General features: G+C 36.6%; 1 protein-coding gene across 1 annotated transcript in view; it reads left to right on the top strand.

Moving 5' to 3' along the window:
• Window positions 1–4398: 4398 nt before the first annotated feature.
• TMEM244 (transmembrane protein 244) overlaps window positions 4399–24799 on the top strand; it is a 29730-nt gene continuing 9329 nt past the window's right edge. The window contains exons 1-4 of the mRNA XM_016956291.1: window positions 4399–4570; window positions 4749–4837; window positions 19588–19673; window positions 21831–21904. Of these exons, the coding sequence (XP_016811780.1) occupies window positions 4805–4837; window positions 19588–19673; window positions 21831–21904 (193 nt within the window). The 5' untranslated portion in view covers window positions 4399–4570; window positions 4749–4804. The remainder of the gene's footprint in view (window positions 4571–4748; window positions 4838–19587; window positions 19674–21830; window positions 21905–24799) is intronic.

The following is a 24799-nucleotide window of genomic DNA, read 5'->3' as shown; positions in this document are numbered from 1 at the left end:
ACTATCTAGTAACAGTTTGGATATTCATAACTAGTCATCCATGCCAACTGTTTTATGATGCTGTGCCATTCATTACCATATAGGGCAGTGCTCCTTATTGTGCCTTTATCTTTCAAGACACAATTTACTATTCAACAAATATGAAGCAGTGAAATCAGTGTGTGCTCGTGTGTATACATGTATCTTTGCCTTAACATTGGCCTAAACCTAAAGGAAATTCCATAAAGGCCGTAAACAGAAAAAAAAAAATTACCCCAATTTTGACCATTATTTTCATGGCTCCCTGAAATAAAATAGAGTCTGTTTGTTCTTAATATTTTTATGATTTCATGATATCCTATAGAATAATTCAATTTCAAAAAGGCAGTGAACAATAGATGTGGATAGAAGGGCCTAAAGGGAAGAAATGGGTTAGAGAGAATCAGTAAAACTAAAAATATAACACCATCAGACTTCCAAAGCAAAGCCAGCTATAATGGAGCAGAAAGCATCAGGGGAAATCTCTTATTTCATTCTGGCACTGAGGGCAAAGAAATTTTACTTTTTAACTTCTTGGGGACAAATTGACTTTGTCAACACAGCATCTTTATTTTTACCACATCATTTAAAATTGTATTTGCAGTTTTAAATGAAAAACTTTAGACAAATTAAATTTAGCAGAGTTTATTCGAGGAAAGAATAATTCATGTATTGGGCAGCGCTCAGAACCAGGAGAGGTTCAGAGAGCTCCACCCAACACGGGGAGGCAGTATTAGATAGGAAAAGGAAATGACATACAGAAACAGCTTGATTGGCTACAGCTTAGTATTTGCCTGATATAGACACGCTCTAATTGGTTGGCAGTCTGTGATTGGCCAAAGCTCAGCTGCTGTGATTGGCCGAGGCTCAGCAACTTGTTATAAGAATATGCTCTTAAGTTAGGCTGCAGTTTGTTATGTGCAGAGGCTGCTTTAGGCCATATTTAATTTAATTTAGCAAGAGTTCTATTATCAATGCCAATCTGTAGATTCTTATAATTAAATCTGTGTTTGTCCACTACTCCTTTTGTGAATCCATAAATCTAAAAATCTGTGGAAACTATTTTATTATTTATTATCCTTGGGTGACAGAATATTACCAGACGTTAATGAATTTGGTGATGAAACCAAATTGACAAAATTATTTAGTTTTTATTCATCCCACTTGTGGCAAATATTTATACATTTTGCTGCTCAAACAATGTTTGGATACAGAGGGAAGTTCTAGACTACTTGGACATGGGATATAATATACTATATGGATCCTATTATTTAAATAAAATTCAAATTTTTCTGAAATTAGAAGCCTATCTGGCCCTAACGATTTGCAATTAGTAATTGTGGATCTGAGCTCATTTTCTCCTTTGATTTTATCAAGGAGAAATTCTAAATTATGTGCTACAATCTTGAAAATATTTCTTTAGGACCTTGAAGTTTTTGAATGCCTCTATCATGAAGGAAGTAGCTGAGTCCAATTTTAACAAACAAAGGAGAACTCTGGATACAAATTACACAAAGGGACTGAAAATAATTTAAAACATGATGAAATATCAAGGAGCACAATTCAGAACTAAAGAATGTGAAGAGTTTTATGTATTTTATTCTTTATCAAAAGTATGTGCTGAATGAATACATGTACACACAATATATATATATACATACACATATACATATAAAATGTACACATGTAAATATTTCATCAGCCTAATGACAGACTTGGAAATCAGAATTGTAGTTGCGAAATGTGTATGTGTATGCCTCATGCCTTGTTCTCGCAATAGATCACAGTAGCAGTTCAAAAAATAATGCTTAAATCCAGTGCGGTGTCTCTGATGAAAAAAAAAAAAAAGATGCTTATTATAGATGTAAATACCCATACACACATAATCTCTACTCATTAGACTATTGGTCATCAAATTTTTTTCCAATGTAATTATAGAAAATTAGTACTTTTCAGTATTTTATCCAGTAGAGTGCTGGAGTATTAGTTCCCAATGTTTGGTGCCAACTTCCTGAGAGGATAGTTTTTGGGTGGTTATTGTTTACCTGAGTAACTCAGAAGGCATCTGAGTTGTGCACAAAGCAGCCTGTGTTGGGAGTAGAGTGAGTCAGGCACAAATCCTCTGCTTTGTGCTGTGCTATGACTCCCAGGAAGTTCCACTTGCCCCCCCCTTTTTTTTTTTGAGACGGATTCCCCCATTGTTGCCAGGGCTGGAGTGAAATGGCGCGATCTCGGCTCGCTGCAACCTCTGCCTTCTGGTTTAAACGATTCTCCTGCCTAAGCCTCCTGAGTAGCTGGGATTACAGGTGCCCGCCACCATGCCCAGCTAATTTTTTGTATTTTTAGTAAAGATGGGGTTTCACTATGTTGGCCAGGCTGGTCTCGAAATCCTGACCTTGTGATCCGTCTGCCTCTGACTCCCAAAGTGCGAGGACTACAGGCATGAGCCACCACACCTGGCCTCCGCCTGCCCTCTTTAAGGAGAAAGTCTGGATCATCACTGTTACAAATAGGGCAGGGCATGGGATTTGGACAATCAGCATTTACTGAGAGTCCACCGTGTGCTGAAATCTGAAGACAACACTGGGAGCTGTTACAATGTTACCAGCAGGCAGAAAAGTCTTTTTCTGCAAGAACTCACAATATAAGCAGAGAACAGGGCAACCACACATTAAAGGATTTATCTAAGGTATATTAATAAAAGAGCATTGACAGTGTTATTAATATGCATTATGAATGTCAAATTCAATAACATATTCAGATGAGAATTATCAAGGCCTGGACTTGCTGAAGGCACTCTTTTCACCTTTGCTTTTGGTATGCGGGTAGATATTGCAGAATGTGCTCTTTATAGTGGTTAAGAAGATGCTGTAACGGAAAAAGGATTACAGGGCACAGCTAAGTTCCCATCTAAAGTTGGCGCCACAGCAAAGCAATCAATCAACAAAGTGAAGACACCAACCCGCAGAATGGGAAAAAAAATACTCAAACACTACCCATCTGACAAGGGGCTAAAAACCAGAATATATAAGGAGCTCAAACAACTGTATAGGAAAAAAATCTAATAATATGATTTTAAAATGCTCAAAATATCTGAATAGACATTTCTCAGAAGAAGACATACAAATGGCAAACGGGTATGTGAGAAGTGCTCAACATCATCGATCATCAGAGAAAGGCAAATCAAAACTACAAAGAGATATGACTTCACCCCAGTTAAAATGGCTTTTATCCCAAAACAGGCAATAACAAATGCTGGTGAGGATGTGAAGAAAAGGACACCCTCATACACTGTTGGTGGGAATGTAAATTAGTACAGCCACTATGGAGAACAGTTTGGAGGTTCCTCAAAAGAGCAAAAATAGGACTGCCATATGATCCAGCAATCCCACTGCTGAGCATATACCCCAAAGAATGGAAATCAGTCTATCGAAGAGGTATCTGCATGCCCATGTATATTGCAGCATGTTTCACAATATCCAAGATTAAGAAACAACCTAAATGTCCATCAACAGACAAGTGGATAAAGAAATGTGGTACAGGTACAGAATAGAATTCAGCCAAAGGAAAGAATGAAATCCTGTCATTTGCAACAATATGGATGGAACTGGAGGTCCTTATGTTAAGTGAAATAAACCAGGCACAGAAAGACAAATTTCATATGTTCCTACTTATTTGTGGGAACTAAAAATGAAAACAATTGAACTCATGGAGATGGAAAGTAAAAGAATGGTTACCAGAAGCTGGGAAGGGTAGTGGGAGAAAAGGGGGAGTGTGGGGATGGTTAATGCGTACAAAAAAGAGAGAGAATGTATAAGATCTAGTATTTGATAGCACAACAGAGTGACTATAGTCAATAATAATTTAATTGTACATTTAAAAATAACTAAAAGGGTATAATTGGATTGCTTGTAACACACAGAATAAATGCTTGAGGTGACGGAAATCCCACTTACCTTGATGTGATCATTACATATTAGATGCCTATATCAAAATATATCATATACCCCATAAATACTATGGGGTATATTACTATATTACTATGTAATCACAGCAATTAAAAATTAAAATAAAAATAATAATAGAGTTGGTGCCAGTAAAAAGATGAGAGAATGAATTGTAAATGAAGGATTGGTTCTGGAGCCTCAGGACACAGAGAGACAGAGCTCCAATACTGCCTCCTGGCAGTTCTTGAAAACATTCCACCCACAATATTGTGGCCGTTATTTTACAGTATGGGAACCCTTTTGTTTCCTAACAAAAAGTCATAAGTTTTACATTTCTTTGCCATGATGTGAAAGGAACTGACGATTTCTTTCTCAGAACTCTGTGGCCCTTGTGAGTGAAACAGAGAGGACAGGCCACGCTTCAACATGAATGCAGCAGCATCCTTTGGAAACAATCTCAAGACCTAACTGAAAACCCATGTTTCTAATTTAAGTATGAGACAGTAATTACTCATACAGCCAGAGAGGATTCCAAGTCCCTGCCTATTTGCCGCACTATCTAAAAACAATCAACTCATCTTTCAAATCTGACCAAACTACAAATGGTATGAGAACTCCGTCGTTTAATAAGGATGTTCATTTTGGCACTTAGCAGCTTACGCATGGCTCACAGATGGCATCTGTCTCGTTTTGCGTAATCCAATCATCCTGCACTACTGCGTCTCACACTTAGTCTCCAGGAGTAATTGAAAAGCTCACGGTGACAATTGTGTCTTCTTCCAGATGTCATCGCTATAAGGAGTGGGGCTTTCATCACCTCCTTGACGTAGGATGTGTACATGGCTCTCCAGGTCAGAGTTGCTCCAAGCAAGGTAAAGAGAAATTACTTCTTTGCATTGCCTTTCAGTTGCTGCCTAGCACTGGTGTAAATGAATATGTTCTATAAATGGCCTCTCTGTCAGTGGGCAACTTGTTTCACTTTTGGCTGGGTACCATACAGAAAACATTCTGCTGCACGGCTTGCATCTTGTGGTAATAGGGCAATATAAAGGCACCCATGCCCAAGAAAGGATTCTAAAACATGTAAATAGTGGCTGTTTAGAAGCCACCATTTTATTCGGAGGTAAGCTCTCTGGTATTAGCACCTGCACGTCTGCTATCGTTTTCTGAAATCATGACAGTTTGTTCTCAATCTTTTTTTCTTTTTTTTTTTTGCAGGGAGTGGCTTTTATTTTTGTAACTTCTAAAGGGTGTGCAAAATTTTAAAGGCAAAGTGTTGAAACATTTCAAGCTGTAGGTTTGTTAGTTTCTTTTTCCCCCGAGGCTAGTGTTAATAGTTGTGTTTTACTTCAGTGCAAAAATACCCCTTTAAAAAAAATCAAAGAATCAAAAACAAGGAAATATGCAAAGCCTCAAAGCAGCTGTGTAAATTCATACAGGCTTTAGGCCTATAATGAGCCAGACTTAAGGGAATGATAGTGGAAAATCAGATTTTTACTTAAAAATTAAATTACAATTATGAGTGAGTGCTACATTCATTTTAGTAAAATATCAGCACCGTGTGTATTTCCTCAAGCTTTTTCTTTACACTACCATCATCACCACATATGTCATCAGTGAGAAATGTTGAGCATGACAACAGCTAAGAAAAATTTTCAAGGTCAGTAAAACATTATTTCAGGAAAAATATTTTTAAAAAGCTTATTTTAAGGGGTTTTTAAACTTCGTAATTTATGTATAGATTTGGGATTGAACTAGCAATAATAACTTCTGCTGAAGAGATAAAAATTAGAAGATAAAATCCTTTCTCTTAAGTAGCTTACACAAAGAATGGGGGCTCCATATTTAGTCGGGGCTTACACAGACCAGACAGACACACACACACACACACACAAACACACACACACACACACACACACGCATTGCAGAGAAAATATCCAGATAGTTGCTGCAGTTCCTCACTATCTTAGAATCATCTGAGCTTCAAGTGTAGAATTACAGCCTTAGAACATTAGAAGAATAGTGAATATGTTCAAAATAGATAGGTTGTTGGCTATCTGAATTCTCATGATACATCCCTATAAGTTATGAGTTAACTTTTCTTTTAAGTGCTTGTTCACTGTCAATATTATCAGCACAAGAATTACTGATATGCTTATAAATTAATAGTAATAGCAAAAGTGACCTTCATCTAGAGATAACTCGAATACTCAACAAACATTTATTGAGTGCATGCAATGTGCCAGGCATTGGGCTAATTAAATCCCCCCTATCTGTACACTTTAAATGAGAGAAAAGCTGACTCAAGGGAAAGAGTCATGGCCAAAGGCCATTTAATTAATTTGCTGTCTGGGAAAATAGCACAAGAACTGGGAAGAAAGCCCAAGTATGAGGACTGCTAAACTGTTCAGAATACAATGTATTCTACTCCAGTAGACGACGTGTTTCCTAACTATGTTAAACTAATGTAAACTTTCCTCTGTAAAACAAATGCTGTAAAAATCTCAGAAGCACAACACATTCCTGCATATCCTCAGAGTTGTTCACCTGAACTGGAGAATTTCATCCATTCAGGCAATTTCAGAGGGAACTACTTACCAGTAGGATGGAGCCTTTGCTGTGATTCTACAAGTGAGAGAGTCATATCTCATGATTTCTCCAGGAATTGTCCAAAGAACTACAATGCAGGCTTTCCTATGGGGAGAAGTAAGAGAGAAAATATTATCTATTGGGCACATACTGTACTTAATGTTAAGAATTGTATACATGTTCAGAATACAAATTCCTTATGAAACTTTACCTGTAGATGAGTAGCAGAAAACTCAGAAAGTAACCAGCCAATGTCACACACTTGTCAGTGATGAACTGGGGGAGAAACTCCAGTGTATCTGACTTAGAGTCCACATACTTTATTAATAGACTATGGTTCCGGCCAGGCGTGGCGGCTCATGCCTGTAATCCCAGCACTTTAGGAGGCCAAACCGGGTGATCACTTTAGGTCAGGAGTTCGATACCAGCCTGGTAAACATGGTGAAACCCCATCTCTACTAAAAATACAAAAATTAGCTGGGTGTGGTGGTGCACACCTGTAGTCCCAGCTACTCAGGGAGGCTGAGGCAAGAGAATTCCTTGAAGCCGGGAGGCAGAGGTTACAGTGAGCTGAGATTGTGTCACTGTACTCCAGCCTGGGTGACAGAGCAAGACTGTTTAAAAAAAAAAAAAAGACTATGGTTCCTACTGTAGTGGTCTTGTCTTCCATTATTTCTTTCCTTCCTTCCATGATTATTATTCAAAATATATTTATTGAATACCTATGAAACCCCGACCAATATTTTGGGGGCTGAAGAATTAAATGTGGTCAAATCAGTGTCTGTCTTTTAGAGACTGGAGAAAGAAATGTATACCTCCAAAAGTAGGTATGCTACAATACAAACTTGATGAGATCTATAAGACAAATATAATATTATGGAAGCAATTAAAATAAGATAGAGATTGATTCTGTCCTGCAGTGAGGGGTGGAGTGAGAAGATGATATATGAGCCAGACCTAGAGAATATAGCTACTTGCTCTGTAAAGAAGAGTGAAGCTACTGCAGGCAATGGGAACATTCTGCTTTGCAAAATCACACAAGGGCTTCCAGTTTCCATAGACTAAATGGAGAAGGCTATTACAGAAGGACTAGGCTTAGATTTCACAAAAGAATTCTCCTAAGTCTTCAAAGATCATATACTCCCAGTGCTACTTAAATCATCTGAGTATAGAAAAACAAGAAAAGCCACAAGAAAGTTTTATGAAACAAGAAATATGTTGTCACCTAAACCATATATAGTACAAAAAATAAACTATAGCTCAATCTCACTTATGAATACAGAAAAATCTAAACATATTAGCAAACAGAACCCAAGAACTCATCATAAAAATAAAACATCATGACCAAGTGACATTTATTCCAAAAATGTACAGATGGTTCAATATTAGGTAATCTACTAACATAATTTAGATGTTCATATATCTAAGCAGAAAATCATATGACCAGCTTCACTCATCTTCATAGACGCTAAAACTGCCTTTGACAAAAATTGGCAACCGTTCCTGAACCATTCCTGATTAAAATACTGAATAAAATAAGAACTGATGATTTTGTCTGATCAGATATATATATGTGTGTGTATATATATATACCTGATGTATATATATACATATATACATTATATATGTATATATATATGTGTGTGTGTGTATACACACATATAAAATATATATGTTAGAGATACTATTCCATTCAATCAGATCAGAATAAACAAAAGAGTCATGAGAATTAAAATAGAAGTAAAACTATCTCTATTTACAGTTGATATTGTAGTGTATCTGGAAAATCCAAAACAATCAATGAAAATACTAACACAAACAATTTTAAAAATTAGTAAGGTAATAGACTATTAAAATACAAAAATCAGAAGCCTTTCTACACACAAACAATAGCTAGTTAGATAATGTAATGGAAGAGGAAACTTCAGTTGTATTAGTAGCAAAAAGAATTTATTTAATCACAAGCTTAACAGGAAGTGTGTAAAATCTATATGATTAACACTTCTGTTAATCATATATTAACACTATATGATTAAAAAATTAACATACTCCTGAAAGATACAAAAGTGGACTTGAATAAGTTTGGAAATTTTTCTCATTTTTGAATGATACTCATAAACATAATAAAGCTATCATTTATTCCCATCTTAATAAGTTTGGCATAATCTCAATAAAAATAACAAAGTTGTTTTTATGGAGCTAATCAAGTAGACTTTGAAGTTTATATGAAAAAATAAAAATAGCTATGAGAACCTTAAAGAAAAGAAAAAGGAGAGATGACTAGCCTTACTAGATATTTTTAAAGCAGCTTTATTGAGGAATAAATTAATATACAAAAAGTGCACTTATTTAATATATACAAGTTTATACATTTGAACATTTGCAACACCTGTGAAACCATCACTGTAATTAAGATGATAGACTTATTTATCACCTCCACAAGTTTCCTAGTAAACATTATAAAGTTTCCTTGTGTTCCTTTGATAGTTTCCTGTGTGTGCATGCATGTGTGCTAAGAATACTTAATGCAAGCTCTATCCTTTTAACAAATGCCTGCCAGATATTAAAACATACTATAAAGCTTCTATAATTAAAACAGTGTGGTATTGATTCGTGAGTAGATAGCTCAATGGAAGCGAATAGAAAGCTCACAAATAGACAAAAGTGTATATGAAAATGGTATCTGGTAGGTGCACAAATTGGTCAAACTTGGGATAATTTGAGCATCAACAGGAATCATGATGTTAATTAATTATGGCACACAGAAAATAAAAAAGACCATAGGTTATAAAAAATAAATGAATAAATAATAAATACATAAATTAATAGGTAAGTTCAAGGGTAAGAAAGGAAATCTCTTTATGGAAGAATATCTACTGAAATGTAGAAGAAAAAATAAATAATAAAACCATCAGTTTACAATACCAATGTAAATAATTGATTCAGATGAGATATGTTAATGAATGGCTAAAAAGTTTTGGGGTAACAGGATATTTATATAGTCTCAAGTGTCACCCCACAGATTATTAATTACAAACGATGAACAGTGCAATGAAAATAGATCTAGTAGATATCACCTTTACCAAGTGATCAAACTGACCATCAGTAATAATGAAAGTCATATTATGCATCTTCTCATAAGATACAATGGGAAATGCACAATATTACCTTTGTAGAGTTCTTCTCCAAAGAATCTGATCATGAGGAAACCATCAGACAAATTCAGAGTAGGTTACTAAAGAGACATGACAACCAAATGTAACATGTGAAAATATGATTGATTCTAGAATTCTCAGATTTTGAGAACAATAGAGGAAATCTGAATATAAACTCTATGTCAATGATATTTTATATCCGTGTAGGATTTATTGTGTGTAGTAATAGTTTTGAATTATAGGAGAATGTCGTTGTTCCTGCCTGTGAGAATTTGGGGAAAATACTTACTAAGTTCTTTGGAAATTTTGTCTTCACTTTCTGTCATTGAGAAATAAAAGTGTTATAATGTCACATTAGCTTGACACTATACCCCGTCATCTTTAGCAAGGCTGTCTAGAACGGTGTGCATTTCATTCACCAGAACAAGTAATTCATTTTTAAAAAAAGAAAAACTATCTTTGCTAACTCGATAGAACAATAGTGTCTATGAAGTTTGGGTATGTGTTTCTTTATTGTTAGTGAAGTAAAAGATTATATTTGCTCGTTTTAATTGGAAATTTGTCTCTTGCCCATTTTGCTCAGGAACCCAGACCTGTGGCTGTCCCATGTGGAAATCCTGCCTGAGGGGAAATACTAGGACAGGCCTAGGTTTCTGTTTGTCATCTAGACCAGTTCCTATATCCCCAGTAGCTATTTGCATCGTAATCACCTGAGAGGTTTGTTAAAATGCAGTTACCAGGGTTAAGAATAATAACCTTTGTGAACCACTTAAAGGCCATGTATGTGGGCAGATATTGAATATGAAGAGTATGGACCATTATGATTGTTCCTAAGAGCCTAGATCTTCATGAAACCTAGCTTATCCCTTTTCTTTGAGGTAGTTTTGCAATTACTTTTAGCAATTATGGATGCTCCTTGACTTACAGTGGGATTATGTCCCAATAAACCTGTTGTAAATTTGAAACATTGTTAAATTGAACCATGGTAAGTCAGGGACCAGCTGTAATCAGAACCACAAAGCTTACTTTCTGACCAGGATTCAATACATTTTATATACAATTGTACCTCTTTCAGTGACTAGCTTTGTGAAAATCACTTAATTTCTCTGGGCCTCTGTTTTTTCATCTGTAAGAGGTGACTAACCCACATGTTTATTTGGATGAGTGAGCTCATCTAGACAAGTACACAGTAAAGAGTCCTATAAATGTGGGGTATACTTGCTTGTTCTAATTATTTTCTGTGTGATTATTTTGTCTCTTCTTACCTCTTCCTTTTTATCCCCAGGAAGTCTGAAACAGTTTTGGGCAGAATGTCAACACTTGATAATTATCTCCTGATTGGTGACTCTCTCACTGTGCAGCAAAGATTGCTTTTATCTGGGGTACTGTTCAGTGTGGCCTGGACTCTGACCAATCATAACTGATTCTCCTTTAATAACCAGAATGTCCTGTAGGGCCAGCCTTCTATTAATTCTAAAACTGTAATGAATCATCCAACAACTTATATTCTTTGAATACCTACTGTGTGCCAGGAACCACACCAGACACTACACATATATTAGGGAGCCAAATGGACACATCTCTTCCTCCCAGTCCCTTCTTAAATAGAATGAGGTAAGTAGCATAGAAAAAGTAGACCTTGTATCTTTTAGCAATTACTTGCAGAACCATAAAACGATATCTAGAAGACATCCCACTAGGGTGTTGTGAAATGCGACAACAAGAAAAACTCGAGAGCTGAATGAAGAGAGGTGGCTTTCAACTCCAGGAGAGTGGAATGAACCTGAGCTTTCCCGTTTTGAATTATGACCCGTCAAGCCAGTGTAGAAATTGGCAAGTCAGTTAAGTGAGTTACACTGCTGAAGTACTCAGCCTCCACTTAAGCTCTGAATCTTTAGGGATGCCACGTGCACATGCTCATATTCTATCCAGGTTCCAGCCTAGCCCTAGCAAAGATAGTGTTCATGGATTTGGGAGATTCTAAAAGCGCAAATCAATAGCACTTTCCTCTATCCTTTTTTGCACAGGTATAGTCTTTTCTTAATTTCAACTTATTAAAACTGCTTTATTTTTTAGGGCAGTGGAAGGAAGGCTGGTATCAAAATATTTTGATCAAAAAAGATGACAAAGATGTAAAGATCAGTTGTAGCAGACCGTTTTCTGAAAGCAACTTGGAAAAACATTCATTACATCATAAATGTGCACAATTTGCAAACTGGTGCACATTTATTTCACTTTCAGAATAGGAGTGTAAAAAAAAGGTGGAAGCTTTTTAATGAAGAAATTGCGTTTATAATGATATGTGTTTGAATATTATACGGAGAAAGAGTGTTAGGGAGCATACAGTAGAGAATAAGAAGTCAGGGGAACTTCTTGGAGGAAGTGAGGTATCAGTTTAGACCTGAAAAGATGAGTGGGAGTTAGTTTTCCAAAGAGAGGAGCCGTTAATTCTACACAGGGGGAACAGCATTGAATTTTTCCAGAAATAGGAAGTACTTAAGTATGGCTGGAGCACCAAAGAGGAGAGTCAACACAAAGGAAATAACAGGACCCACGGGTGATCTTGTATACACAAGATAATATACTGTGAGATGTTCTTGTGTTTTCCTTTTCTACCAGTTCCTCCATTGGAGGTGATGTTGTGCCAGATAATTAGATTTGGTATAGTAGGAAAGCAATGAAGAGGAACATTCAATGCTGTGGGTGCTCATTTGTTTTTTCAACTTCCAAAATGAGCTCCATCAATAGACTGGAAAGAGAATCCCAGAGAGAGCTTGAATACCCTCTGCAGGGATCTACCTGAGGAGCACCAGGTCTTGAGGGAGAAAAGAGGGAGATGGTGAGGAGGTGGCTGGGGAAAGGCTGAGACTGGATTGCAAGTTTTGGGGCACGTATGGAGAAGAGCTGGAGAAGTCAGGAGAAGATTACCTAGAATGGTTTGTGGCTGGCACCAGGGAGCTAAAAGGAAGGTGAGGCGCTGGTTGCAGGCAAACCCCCAGTAGAACCCTGTTAACCTGCTGCTAATGGGGGAAGGTGTGTTTCTCCTTGCCAGTAGGCATAGCTACCTGCCTCTTCATTGCCCTTGTACAGTCCAGCAGAACAACACATCCTCTGGTCCCTAGGACTTTGCTGAGTCCAAGGACTTGCTCAGTGATCCTCTTCTCTTCATGCCAGCCCCATCTCAATGGGCCAGAGTACTTGTAAACCCCCTGAAACTATATGTCCTTGACCCCAGAGGAACAAAGAAGGCGAAGTGCCAGCTTCTGTGCTCCAATGATAAAGATGAATCATACTTCCTGTCTGGCAGTGTTGTCGTGAGGATTAAAGGAGATAAGGTTTGCAAAGTGGCTTGCTTGGCGTCTTGCACATACAGGTATTAAGCAAAGGTTACCCCTTAACACATCCCCTAGGGATGTTCCTCAAAATTGTATTAATCAAAGCATGCTTTAAAAGTTTGTGAAGATGCTCACCGGTTGAATAAATTTATTTTTTTAAAAAAATTATTACCAAAAAAGTAAACATATGCAAATTTAAATAAAATGGTATAATGAATCCCATTTATCTCTCACTTAGCTTCAAAATTATCAACTATTCAATCTTGTTTCATCTTCATTTCCAGCTATTCTCTTACCTTTTTATTTTGAAGCTAACCCAAACATTATATTATTTCAACTGCAAATATGTCCTTATGCATCTTTAAAGATAAGGACTTAAAAAAAAACCACCATACCATTATCTTACCTTAAAAACCTAACAATAATTTTTTAACATTATTAAATATCCAGTCAAGTTTAAATAGCCAAATGTCCCATAAATGTCATAATTTTTTACAGTTTATTTGATTCAGGATCCAAATATATTTAAAAACGTAATAAAAAGTTTGGCAGTAGCCAAATATCTAGACTGCTACAAATTCTGAGTCTCACATATTGGCTTTTCCTAGAGTGCAGCAATAATATTGTATCATAATAAAATAATGTTCCCTCATTTGGACAGCATTATTAAGTGCTTTTACTTTGTTAATTCAATATAATTATTTTCCTATTCTCGACTTGGCCACTAAATAAAGGTGTGTCCTTGGGCTATTCACTCAACTTGTCTGAGTCACAGTTTTCATACTTTTAAAAAGAGAGTGTTGAACTAAAATTGATTATTCAGGCCAGGCGCAGTGACTCATAACTGTAATCCCAGCACTTTGGGAGGCTAAGGCGGGCAGATCACTTGAAGTCAGGAGTTTGAGACCACCCTGGCCAACATGGTGAAACCCCGTCTCTACTAAAAATACAAAAAATTTGCTGGGCATGGTGGCGGACGCCTGTAATCCCAGCTTCTTGGGAGGTTGAGGCAGGAGAATTGCTTGAGCCTGGGAGGTGGAGGTTGCAGTGAGCCAAGATCAAACCATGGCACTCCAGCCCAGGTGACAAAGCAAGACTCCATCTCAAAATAAATAAATAAAGATTATTCAGCATGCTTTCACTGTGAACTTCTGGGTGGGAGGCAGGACAGCACAGGGTTGAGAGGAAACATCTAGCAGATCTGGTCTGGAGCCCTGCCACATATAGGCCACATGAGCTGGGATTAGTTCCTTAATCTCTCTTTGTCTCAGTTTCCAAGTCTGTGAAATGCAAATGAAAGACAACCAAACCCAGAAAGTTTTTCCTGCAAGCATATAGTGGCGGGGTACAGGGAAGGGTGAATACAATGAGAAAATATGAGTACAGTGATTGTCACATAGGAATCCTTCAATAAAGAGTCAATATAGTTAGACTATCAACAGGGGCAGGGGATGAGAAGATGAGGCTGGAGGACGGGCAGAGGTGAGAACTGTCTTGTCCACTGTGGCAGCCACTGGCCACACATGGCCATTTAGCATTTGAAATGTAGCTAGTCTGAATTGAGATGTCTTGTAAATAAATTACCTTTTGTACTTCTAAGACGTAGTATGAACAAACAACATAAAATATCTCTATTTTTAATGATTCATTTATGTCAAAATCTTAATATGTTGGATATATTGTGTTAAATAAATATTAGCATTAATTTTACTCTTTCAAAATTTTTATAAATGTGGCTATTAAAAAATTTAAAATTACATATGTGGCTTGCATTGTGTTTCTGCTGGACAGCACTGGGCTAGATCATCAATTGCAAATTCCAATCATTTAGAACTGATCCTGCTCCTCTTATTGTCCATCTAGTCGATAAAATTGGGTTGGAAAATTGGGAGATAGAGTCAACAGTTGCCTCTCCCTTAACGCCCCGCAAGTTACCCATTCTGTTTTCTTAATAGTTCACATACCTGTCCTCCTCTCCATTTCCATTGCAAATCCATTTAAATACTTTCCCGACCTAATGGCCCCTCTCTAGTCTATAATAGTCCTTAAATCTTTCAGTCTCCCCAGGGCCTTCAGAGACATGCAAAATTCCTCATTAAGGCATAAATTTCCCTTCATGTCTGACTTCAGCTCTTTAAACCTCTCCTACCAAAACCCTCTCCATCAAGGTTTGGCTTCACCTAGGTCTTTGCAAGTGCTTCTTGTGCCTATGGCAACCCCTGCCACTGCCTCAGCTCATCATAAGTAGCATAAGGGTTGAGTCGGAGCAGGGCTTCAGTCTCAGCTCCACAATTTATTGTTAAATGTTCAGAAAGTTACAAGACCTCTCTGAGCCTCATTTTTCTTCTCTCTAAAAAAGGATTCTACCCCTCATAAGTTTTATAAGGATTAAATGAGGTAATGCAGATGTGATGCCTTAACTCAAGAAAACCTACAATAAATGTTGTCAAGGATTTTCTGGGGAATGTTCATGCCCCCCTCACACACGTGCACGGAGGCACACATACTCACACACATAACCCACCCACTCTCTGCTGGCGTCTCGCTTGGGCTTACATAGCATTCTGTACCCTCCTCAATAATACCTCTTCTCCTTGCATTGTAGCCATTTCTTGACTCATTCTTGCCTCCAGATCAGTAGTTCTCAAAGTGTGGTAATAGGTACAGCTGACTCAGCATCAGCTGGGAACTTGTTATGAATACAAATTCCTGGAGCCTGTCCCAGAATTACCAAATCAGAAATTCTGGGACTGGGGCCCTGCAATCTGTGTTTTAACAGGAACTTAATGTGAGTCTGATGCTTGTACATTTGAGAACAACAGCTCAACTGCATCCTACGGCTTGGACCACATCCAATTTACCTTGCATTGCCACCCTGCCCAGTAACTATCTGTCAAATGAAAAAAATGGAGGAATAAATCCTGATAATGATGTGAGGGCCTAAAAAGATATCAAGCAGAGGAAGTGACGGTCTGATTGTTTTTTAGAAAATTGTTACGTTCCATAGGCTCTGTAGGGTGTAGATTCGAGGAAGAAAATACTAAAAGCAAATGAATTTGCTTATGAGAAAAGTATTATTTGAAAATCTAGATTTATAACTCAGGTAGAAAAATTAATTGTTTACAAAAATTATGCCTTGCTTTTCCAAATATTTCCTACAAATGATTTTTAAATATATTATTTTGATATTATATTTATATTTAGTGTTATATAAATTTGTCAGGAAAAGTAAGTGTATCTCTATGTAAAGTTTGTCAACAAATATAGTGTCTCACAAATTATAATTTAATTAAAAAATGGTTCCAAATGTCTTACACAGATTTAGTATTTGTAGGTTTTCTGGGTATGTAGTACAATCCTCATGTTTGGATTATACAAGGAAAATTTTATAGTAAGTGAATGTATTAAAAAATTAAAATGTTACTTAAATTTTAATATTAACAGAGATAAGAATAGTTTCATGGTTGAAAATACATGTTAGTATAGAGACTATATATTATTCATCTTATTTTGGATTGAAATGAAAGCAATCATCTAGAAATATCTAGAGGCTATTAATGTTCAAATTAAAAGAAAAACTAATTGATTTCAATACATGGTAGGAAGAATAAAGCAAACCCAAAGGCACATGACTCTTAAAAAAATTATAGTGCTGAAGAAGCTCCAAGATGCTCCCTATTACATACCCATCTCCCAGCAGCGAATTCTCATCCCAGCAATTGGGGAAGATTTGAACCAGTTGATGTATGCGCACAATGTTTGGGCCTTCAACTCAGGCAACACCTCCACATTTCTTTTTGATCTTTGAAGACTCTTCTCTACAAAATGAGGGCTTTTAGCTATTTCCATATTGATTCCTTCCAAGTGGAAGACGTAGTTTCCTGCCCCAACTCCTTCTTCCCTGCTAATAGAACTCCAATTTTTCTTTTATTGAGGCAGTAGGTGCCTGTCCCCGGAAGCGCAGTCATGATGTCATAAACCTGACATGGTAAAACCCTTTTACTCTTTACCTGTGATTGTTCAGTAATGGGCACGTGGCCCTGTGGCGGACAATGAGACATAATGGGAAGTCCGTTTGCGGCTTCTGGAAGGATTTTTATTCTCTGATAAAAGAAAGACAGCTGTGGGAAGAATGTCTCTTTTGCACACATCCTTTTATTCCTTTTTAAAAATCATGTTGTGTCAGCTATCATGGAACCACAAGCTATGCAGTTCTTAGGGAGAGAATGAGGAGCATGGACAGGAGGGGACCAAGGGTTGAGGAAAGAGAGACTGAAGGTCATAAGGGAGGAGAGATTAAGAGACAAGGAATGTGAAGGCCAGGTGCGGAGTGGCTCATGCCTGTAATCCCAGCACTTTCTGAGGCTGACGCAGGCGGATCACCTGAGGTTGGGAGTTTGAGACCAGCCTGACCAACATGGATAAACCCCGACTCTACTAAAAATACAAAATTAGCTGGGCTTGGTGGTGCATGCCTGTAATCCCAGCTACTAGGGAGGCTGAGGAAGGAGAATCGCTTGAACCCGGGAGACCGAGTTTGCAGTGAGCCGAGATCATGCCATTGCACTCCAGCCTGGGCAACAAGAGTGAAACTCTGTCTCAAAAAAAAAAAAGAAAAGAAAAGAAAAGAAAAAAGAAACAAGGAATGTGAGATCCTGAGAGTGAACTGGGGATGAGAATCAGGGCAGAGAGAGATGAGACTTGGTGAGCAGGGCTGAGGGTGGACATAGGCAAAGAGTAGGGGGTGTTGAGGATGGTGTGGGAGCAAGGGATGGGGGAAGATCCTGAAGGTCCCAGAACTTTGGAGTCCTGTTTTCTGATGGCCCTCTTAGGCCTCACATCCCACCCATTTAAAAATAGTTGGAAGAAGCAGGTTCTTGGTAGATCTGTAAATTTGGTCCATTCAGCCAATTGATTGTGGTATACTCTCTGCTAACTACCTTCTCCTCTTGCCTCTAGCTGTGGACTCCTTCCGTACCTAGGCAAGTGAAAATATGTGGTCAGTTTGGTGAATTGGTCATTCAAGTAAAATTAATAATAATCCTAAGGTGTTGGAGTGTGGGCTAAGCAAACATGGCTTTAAGATTCTAAAATACAAGAATAAACTGAGTAAACTGAGCACTTCTCATGTGAAATGCTGGGACCTTTATTATAGTCATAAGGATATCTTTGAAAAGGTTAACAGTGAAGTTTGGCACATTTTTTATTTTTATTGGCTTTTTAAGTGTTTCTTCATGTGAATTGCCTATTTATATACTTTGTCCATTTTTCTATTGGTTTGTCTTTTTCTAACATTTGTGTGAGTTTATATATTACAGATATCAATCCTTTTCCTGTGATATATATTACAAATATTTTCTCCCAACCTATTCCTTGGCATTTAAGCCTTTAATCCCCTTGAAATTTATTGCGGTGTCTGGTACAAGACTGGAATCTAATGGGATTTTTTTGTTTAGAAGTTAGACTATTTTCACAGCACCATTTGTCAAATAATCTTTCTGATTCTCATTAATCTGCAGTGCTTCTTTCTTAGGTCTCAGCTGTGGAAGAGTCCATTTCAGGGCCATCTATTGTGTTTTACCAAATTGCTCTGTAAATTCTTGCATAGAGGTTTAATTATTGTGTTATTATGTGGGTTTTTTGTTAATATTATTAGGAATTTACCTGTTCTCATCTTTCTATAGGTTGGTGCAAAAGTAACGGTGGTTCTTGCCATTATTATTATAATTGGCAAGATTATATTATTATTACAGCTGAGGTTTAGAATCATTTTGTCAAGTTAAAATACAAATATTGGCATTTAGGAAGTTTGTTCCAGTGAATGGAGGGTAAGAGATATGGATTTGTATATTGCATTAATTCTTGGTGCAAATGTGTAAGATGGTAACCTCTTCAGGCAGCAACACTTTTTAATATGTAGGGTTTTATAAATTTGTCAGGAAAAGTAAGTGTATCTCTATATAAAATTTGTCAACAAATATATTGTCTCACAAATTATAATTTAATTAAAAAGATAGTTCCAAATGTCTTACACAGATTTACTATTTGTAGGTTTTCTGGGTATGTAGTACAATCCTCATGTTTGGATTATACAAGGAAAATTTTATAGTAAGTGAATGTATTAAAAAATTAAAATGTTATTTGAAGTTTAATATTAACAGAAATAAGAAAAGTTTAATGGTTGAAAATACATACTAATATAGAGGCTATATATTATTCATCTTATTTTGGATTGAAATGAAAGCAATCATCTAGAAATATCTAGAGGCTATTAATGCTCAAATTAAAAGAAAAACTAATTGATTTCAATACATGGTAGGAAGAATAAACCAAATCCAAAGACACATGACTCTTAAGAAAATTATACCGCTAAAGAAGCTCCAAGATGGGCACTTTGAAGTCATTCCCATTCCATGGGTCCTTAAGCAATACAAGGCTAGCCAACACTATCTAGTAATCATTCATCATCTTTTGTCAAACTAGTTACCAAAGACCATGTGAAAAATCCCAGGCTCTTGGACCTCATGCCTGTTTTCTCCACAGGTTGTTTTGCAGAAGTTTCTTCTATGTGTCATTCTTTTCTACACTGTGTACTATGTGTCCCTGAGCATGGGCTGCGTGATGTTTGAGTAAGTAGCACATTGTCTTCAAACAGAATTAAAAAGCTAACATTGAATAGGAAATATGTTTATATTTAACATTTCATACGTCTTTATGGATTAGAGGATTTTTTTAAAGACATAGTTTCTTACTTTTATTTATTTTTTATTTTTGGTAGAGACAAGGTCTCGCTATGTTGCCTAGGCTGGTCTTGAATCCCTGGCCTTGAATGATCCTCCTGCCTTGGTCTCCCAAAATGCTAGGATTGCAGGCATGAGCCACTGCATCCAGCCTACTTTCGTTATTTAAGTAAAAATAGGCAAATGTTCTATCTGAAAATGATAAAAATAACAATCATGAAATGAAGTGGATAGAATCATTTAGGACTGTTTCTCTTACCTCTTCTGAGGATGCTCATGGAAAGAAAGTGAACCCATTACTCCCTGGTCTGGTATTGAATCAGAGAAGGTTTGAACAAGAAAGGAGCTTAAAGATCATCCACATCCAATTTAAATAATTTCTGTTATATTGGAAGTAGCTTTTGGGAGGCAAGAGACCTACAATCTGACCCAAGTTCTTACTAACTTTCTGAATCATCTTGACCAAACGACAGTGTATCTCCTATTTCAATGCCTTCATTTGTCAAATGGAATCATCCAAAAAGGAGTTATTATGAGGACAAAATGGGATAATACATGTATTTTAATGGTATCATTTTTATGTAAGTGTAAAACATTGTTTTTCAGGTAATTTTTTGTCTTGCTATGGTTGAATTTTGTCTCTACAGATTTTGGCTGCCAATATATTGGTTGCCTTGAGATACATTATGTATATTTACAAATGATTTCTTAGAAATTGAGTGCTTACACAATTTAATTTTATTGTGCAAGCAAGGAATTCTATTTCAATATGCGAATTAATACCAATATGCAACTATCAAAAAATAATGATACCAATGTTTGCAATGGAAAGAATGTTATTCAGCATGCTTGCAGGCAAGCCCACGGAGGAAGTATCTGGCGCTCACATGCAGCCTCAGCCTCCTCCCTGGGACTGGAGACGGTGAGGCTATGCCTGGGGCAAGGAGAAGGCAAGACTCTCTAGGATTCTCTGAGCACGGGATTTTAAGGGTTTGTAGTTAACATGAGTCAGAGGTGAGGAATTTGAAGTAATTAGACCTTAAAGCTTCAGGAGGCAGCTAACTGGTTGGCCAGCTGCACACGAATACAAACTTGGGTATAGTATAAAGTCCAGCTGTATGCTTTAATAGACTCAGATTTTAGAACAGGAAGGGAACTCAGAGATTAATCTCTTCAATTTATAGTTAGCAAATTCGAGCCCAGAGAGGTTAGGTGACTTGCCCAAGTGCACGGTTATAGCACCACCAGGATTAGAACCTGTATCTTGTTGTTTTTCAAGCCTGTGCTGTCTCCATGGTATTACGTTCTCCTTCCATGTTTGATGGCAGGAACTATCAAGATTCTAGCTGAGACATCAAATAAAATTAAGTCCACTTGGTGGACAAAGTGGAACTTAATTGGACAAAGACGACAAGGTGGACAAAATGTTATTTGGCTGTCATCCAAGTCAGCCAGTTTTTAAAAACTCTTTTTAGCTCACTTCATTTTTTTCTGCTTAGCAGGTTTTTTTTATACAAATGGTATCATATAATAGGTGTCATTTTGTAACTTTTTTCAACATTACATTTCAAAAATATATCCATGATGAGATGTATTTAGCATTTAATTAATTTATTCTAACTGCTACAGTAGCTCACTTAATGTTAAAAAATATGTTATAGCACCATTTAGGTGAACCTATTTTACATCTGAAGAACTACTGGTCTGGTCATGAAGTGAGTTTACATTTCGTAACTAGACATTGCCTTGTCCCTTGTTACCTTTATACCCTCTCACCTAATGACTGATCTGAAATTTTGCTGTAACTGTTACCACAACTTGTAATTCTAGCAAGAAGAGTGAGATGTTTGAGTCAGAAAAAGATTCTATAGAGATTATTATCTTCATTGCTGATTCCTTCACATTCCAGCCAGTTTTGAAATGTGCCACAATGTGGGTAAATCGCATAGCTTATCCTTGTATGAAAATGGTAATGTGTGTCACTTCGATGTGCAGTTATGAACTGCCTCATTCAGAGTAAACTGTTTTCATTTATAACATCTTTAGGGTGCATGAGTTGAATGTCCTGGCACCATTTGATTTCAAAACAAATCCCTCATGGCTCAACATAAACTATAAAGGTAATTGTTTTAATTTTAAATTCTTATCAATTAGTGAACTAAATGCCACTAAAAATAAATTTTTTAATAAAAAAAATTTAAATATCAGGCCTGTCTCGCAGTCATCTATGTATTTTATCTGATTTCAAAAATTAGTTAGGAAAAGTGCCATCAAAAATTTTAAAGTTGTTATTCCATGGAGGTGGAGTAATATGGAAGAAGTGGAGAAAAAGAATGAGAATTCCTATATAAATTTTCATTTCATTGTATTGGGGGTAAATTTTTGTTGATTATTTTTAAAGAAAAGGAAGAATAATGACTTAATGTGCTGATGTAGAAAAATATTTGTGAGATATAAAATAGAAAATTAAATACAGCAAAAGAGTTCATATAATATAATTTCATTTTTGTAGCATAAAGTAAAATACGTGGTGTCAGTGATAAGAAGTCTGGAGAATTATGCAACAAACTGTTATCTCCCATCTGGGATGACAGAGAACTTTCGTTCTCTACTTTGTACATTTCTGCTTGGTTTTATTTTTCTTCCCAAAATAGTATAGAACTTGCTGCAGAAGAAAAACAATAAGAAAGAATACACTAAGGCAAAATTTCTCTCTTTTAAATTTGGCATTTTTGTTGAATAGTTATTAATTAATATCTAGTATGTTTGTAAACCTTCACACCTATGTACCTTGAATATATGTAAAACATTCTTGTTTGGGGGCGCTTCATGGTGAGTTTGCCCCATCTTCAGAAAAGTAAAATTTGAATGTTTTCTATCATAAAACATATTAATTAATGAAAGCTTAGAAAATATCTACAAGCAGAAAGGAGAAAAATAAAATAAATCGCATACTTACATTCTGTATACAGTAATTACTCTTAATATTTGTTAAGTTTTTCCCTATTCTTGTTTTTTAATGTACTGTCAATTCCTTAAACAATACAATTCTTTAGAAAACCACTGGAGAATACTTTTGGGGTACAAATATGCAAATATAGAAAAATTGCTGGAGGCCAATGAAACGGGATTTCTACTATAATTTGTATAGGAAACTTGGTCAGTTAGAGTTACTGAATTCAAATAAAAAGCTTTAGTACAGCCTTGTTTGGTGCCATTATTGATTCAATTTTGGATAGCAAAGCATATGTGAGAACAAGATACTTTGATTCTGAGATACAAGAGGTCTAAGATTTATCTTAACTTTCTTTCAGGCACTTCCCTAGTTTTTGCCAACACTATCCACAAATGATTAAAAAGAAAATAGTCCCAGTAAAGAGTCAAGTATGGGCCATGTGTGTGTTTTGGGTAGAGGGAGAGATTGAACACTCAACTGTCATTATTTAATTCTAGTCTTTGGGTCAGTCAATAAAGAAAGGGCAATATCACAGGCTTATGGGAGAAGGCTATGTTTTTTCATAGCAGAGATTAGTGATGAACTTTTACATAGCAGGGATTAGCGAAGATCTCCAAAATGGTTGGCAGAGTTTACAGTCGTCCTTTCCTCTCATGAAACACAAACATTTGTACAAAGATATCAATAAAACCTTAGCGTATTAGATCTTTAATTTTGGGTTTGGGGAGATAAATGTCATAACTCTTCAAAGTTGTTGCTGTGAGAATCTATACCTGTCTAATCTCAGAGATATTAATAAAATATAAGAGTAATCTCAGAGACTTTGGCATGTATTTATTATGGTCAGGTTTTGTGTAGGTTTCAATAATTTTGTCACCCAGGAGATCAGTTTTAGCAAGGACACTGGAAAGTGTGAGTCCAGTTAAAACATTCCAATTACTAATATCTTTCCTTTGCATCGCAGAGAATAGTTTGCAAATTCCTTTCATTTTACATTAAAATCCTCCCAACAATTTTTTTGAGATAAATAATACTCCATATTCCAATTTATGCAGAAGAAAACAGACTGACCTGAAAGTTAAAATCTTGCTCAACACCTTATAACTCTTTATTATTATTATTATATTTTAAGTTCCAGGGTACATGGGCACAATGTGCAGGTTTGTTAAATAGGTATACCTGTGCCATGTTGGTTTGCTGCACCCATCAACTCGTCATTTACATTAGATATTTCTCCTAATGCTATCCACCCCAAGCCCCCCACCCCCCCACCCCCCGACCGGACCCAGTGTGTGATGTTCCTCGCCCTGTGTCCAGGTGTTCTTTGTTTAACTCCCACCTATGAGTGAGAACATGTGGTGTTTGGTTTTCTGTTCTTGTGATAGTTTGCTTAGAATAATGGTTTCCAGCTTCATCCATGTCCCTACAAAGGACATGAACTCGTCCTTTTTTATGGCTGCATAGAGTTCCATGGTGTACATGTGCCACATTTTCTTAATCCAGTCTATTACTGATGGACATTTGGGTTGGTTCCAAGTGTTTGCTATGTGAATAGTGCCACAATAAACATATGTGTGCATGTGTCTATATCATAGAAAGATTTATAATTCTTTGGGTATATGCCCAGTAATGGGATTGGTGGGTCAAATGGTATTTCTAGTTCTAGATCCTTGAGGGATCGCCACACAGTCTTCCACAATGGTTGAACTAGTTTACACTCCCACCAACAGTGTAAAAGTGTTCCTATTGCTCCACATCCTCTCCAGCATCTGTTGTTTCCTGACTTTTTAATGATCGCCATTCTAACTGGCATGAGATGGTATCTCATTGTGGTTTTGATTTGCATTTCTCTGATGACCAGTGATGATGAGCATTTGTTCATATGTCTGTTGGTGGCATAAGCATCTTGTTTTGAGAAGTGTCTGTTCATATACTTTGCCCATTTTTTGATGGGGTTGTTTTTTTCTTGTAAATTTGTTTAAGTTCTTTGTAGATTCTGGATATTAGCCTTGTCAGATGGACAGATTGTAAAAATTTTCTCCCATTCTGTAGGTTGCCT

Source organism: Pan troglodytes, chromosome 5 (genome assembly GCF_028858775.2).
Source record: "Pan troglodytes isolate AG18354 chromosome 5, NHGRI_mPanTro3-v2.0_pri, whole genome shotgun sequence".
Classification (NCBI taxonomy): Eukaryota; Metazoa; Chordata; class Mammalia; order Primates; family Hominidae; genus Pan; species Pan troglodytes.
The sequence above is the reverse complement of the archived record's forward strand: the minus strand, read 5'-3'. Positions and strand labels throughout refer to the sequence as shown.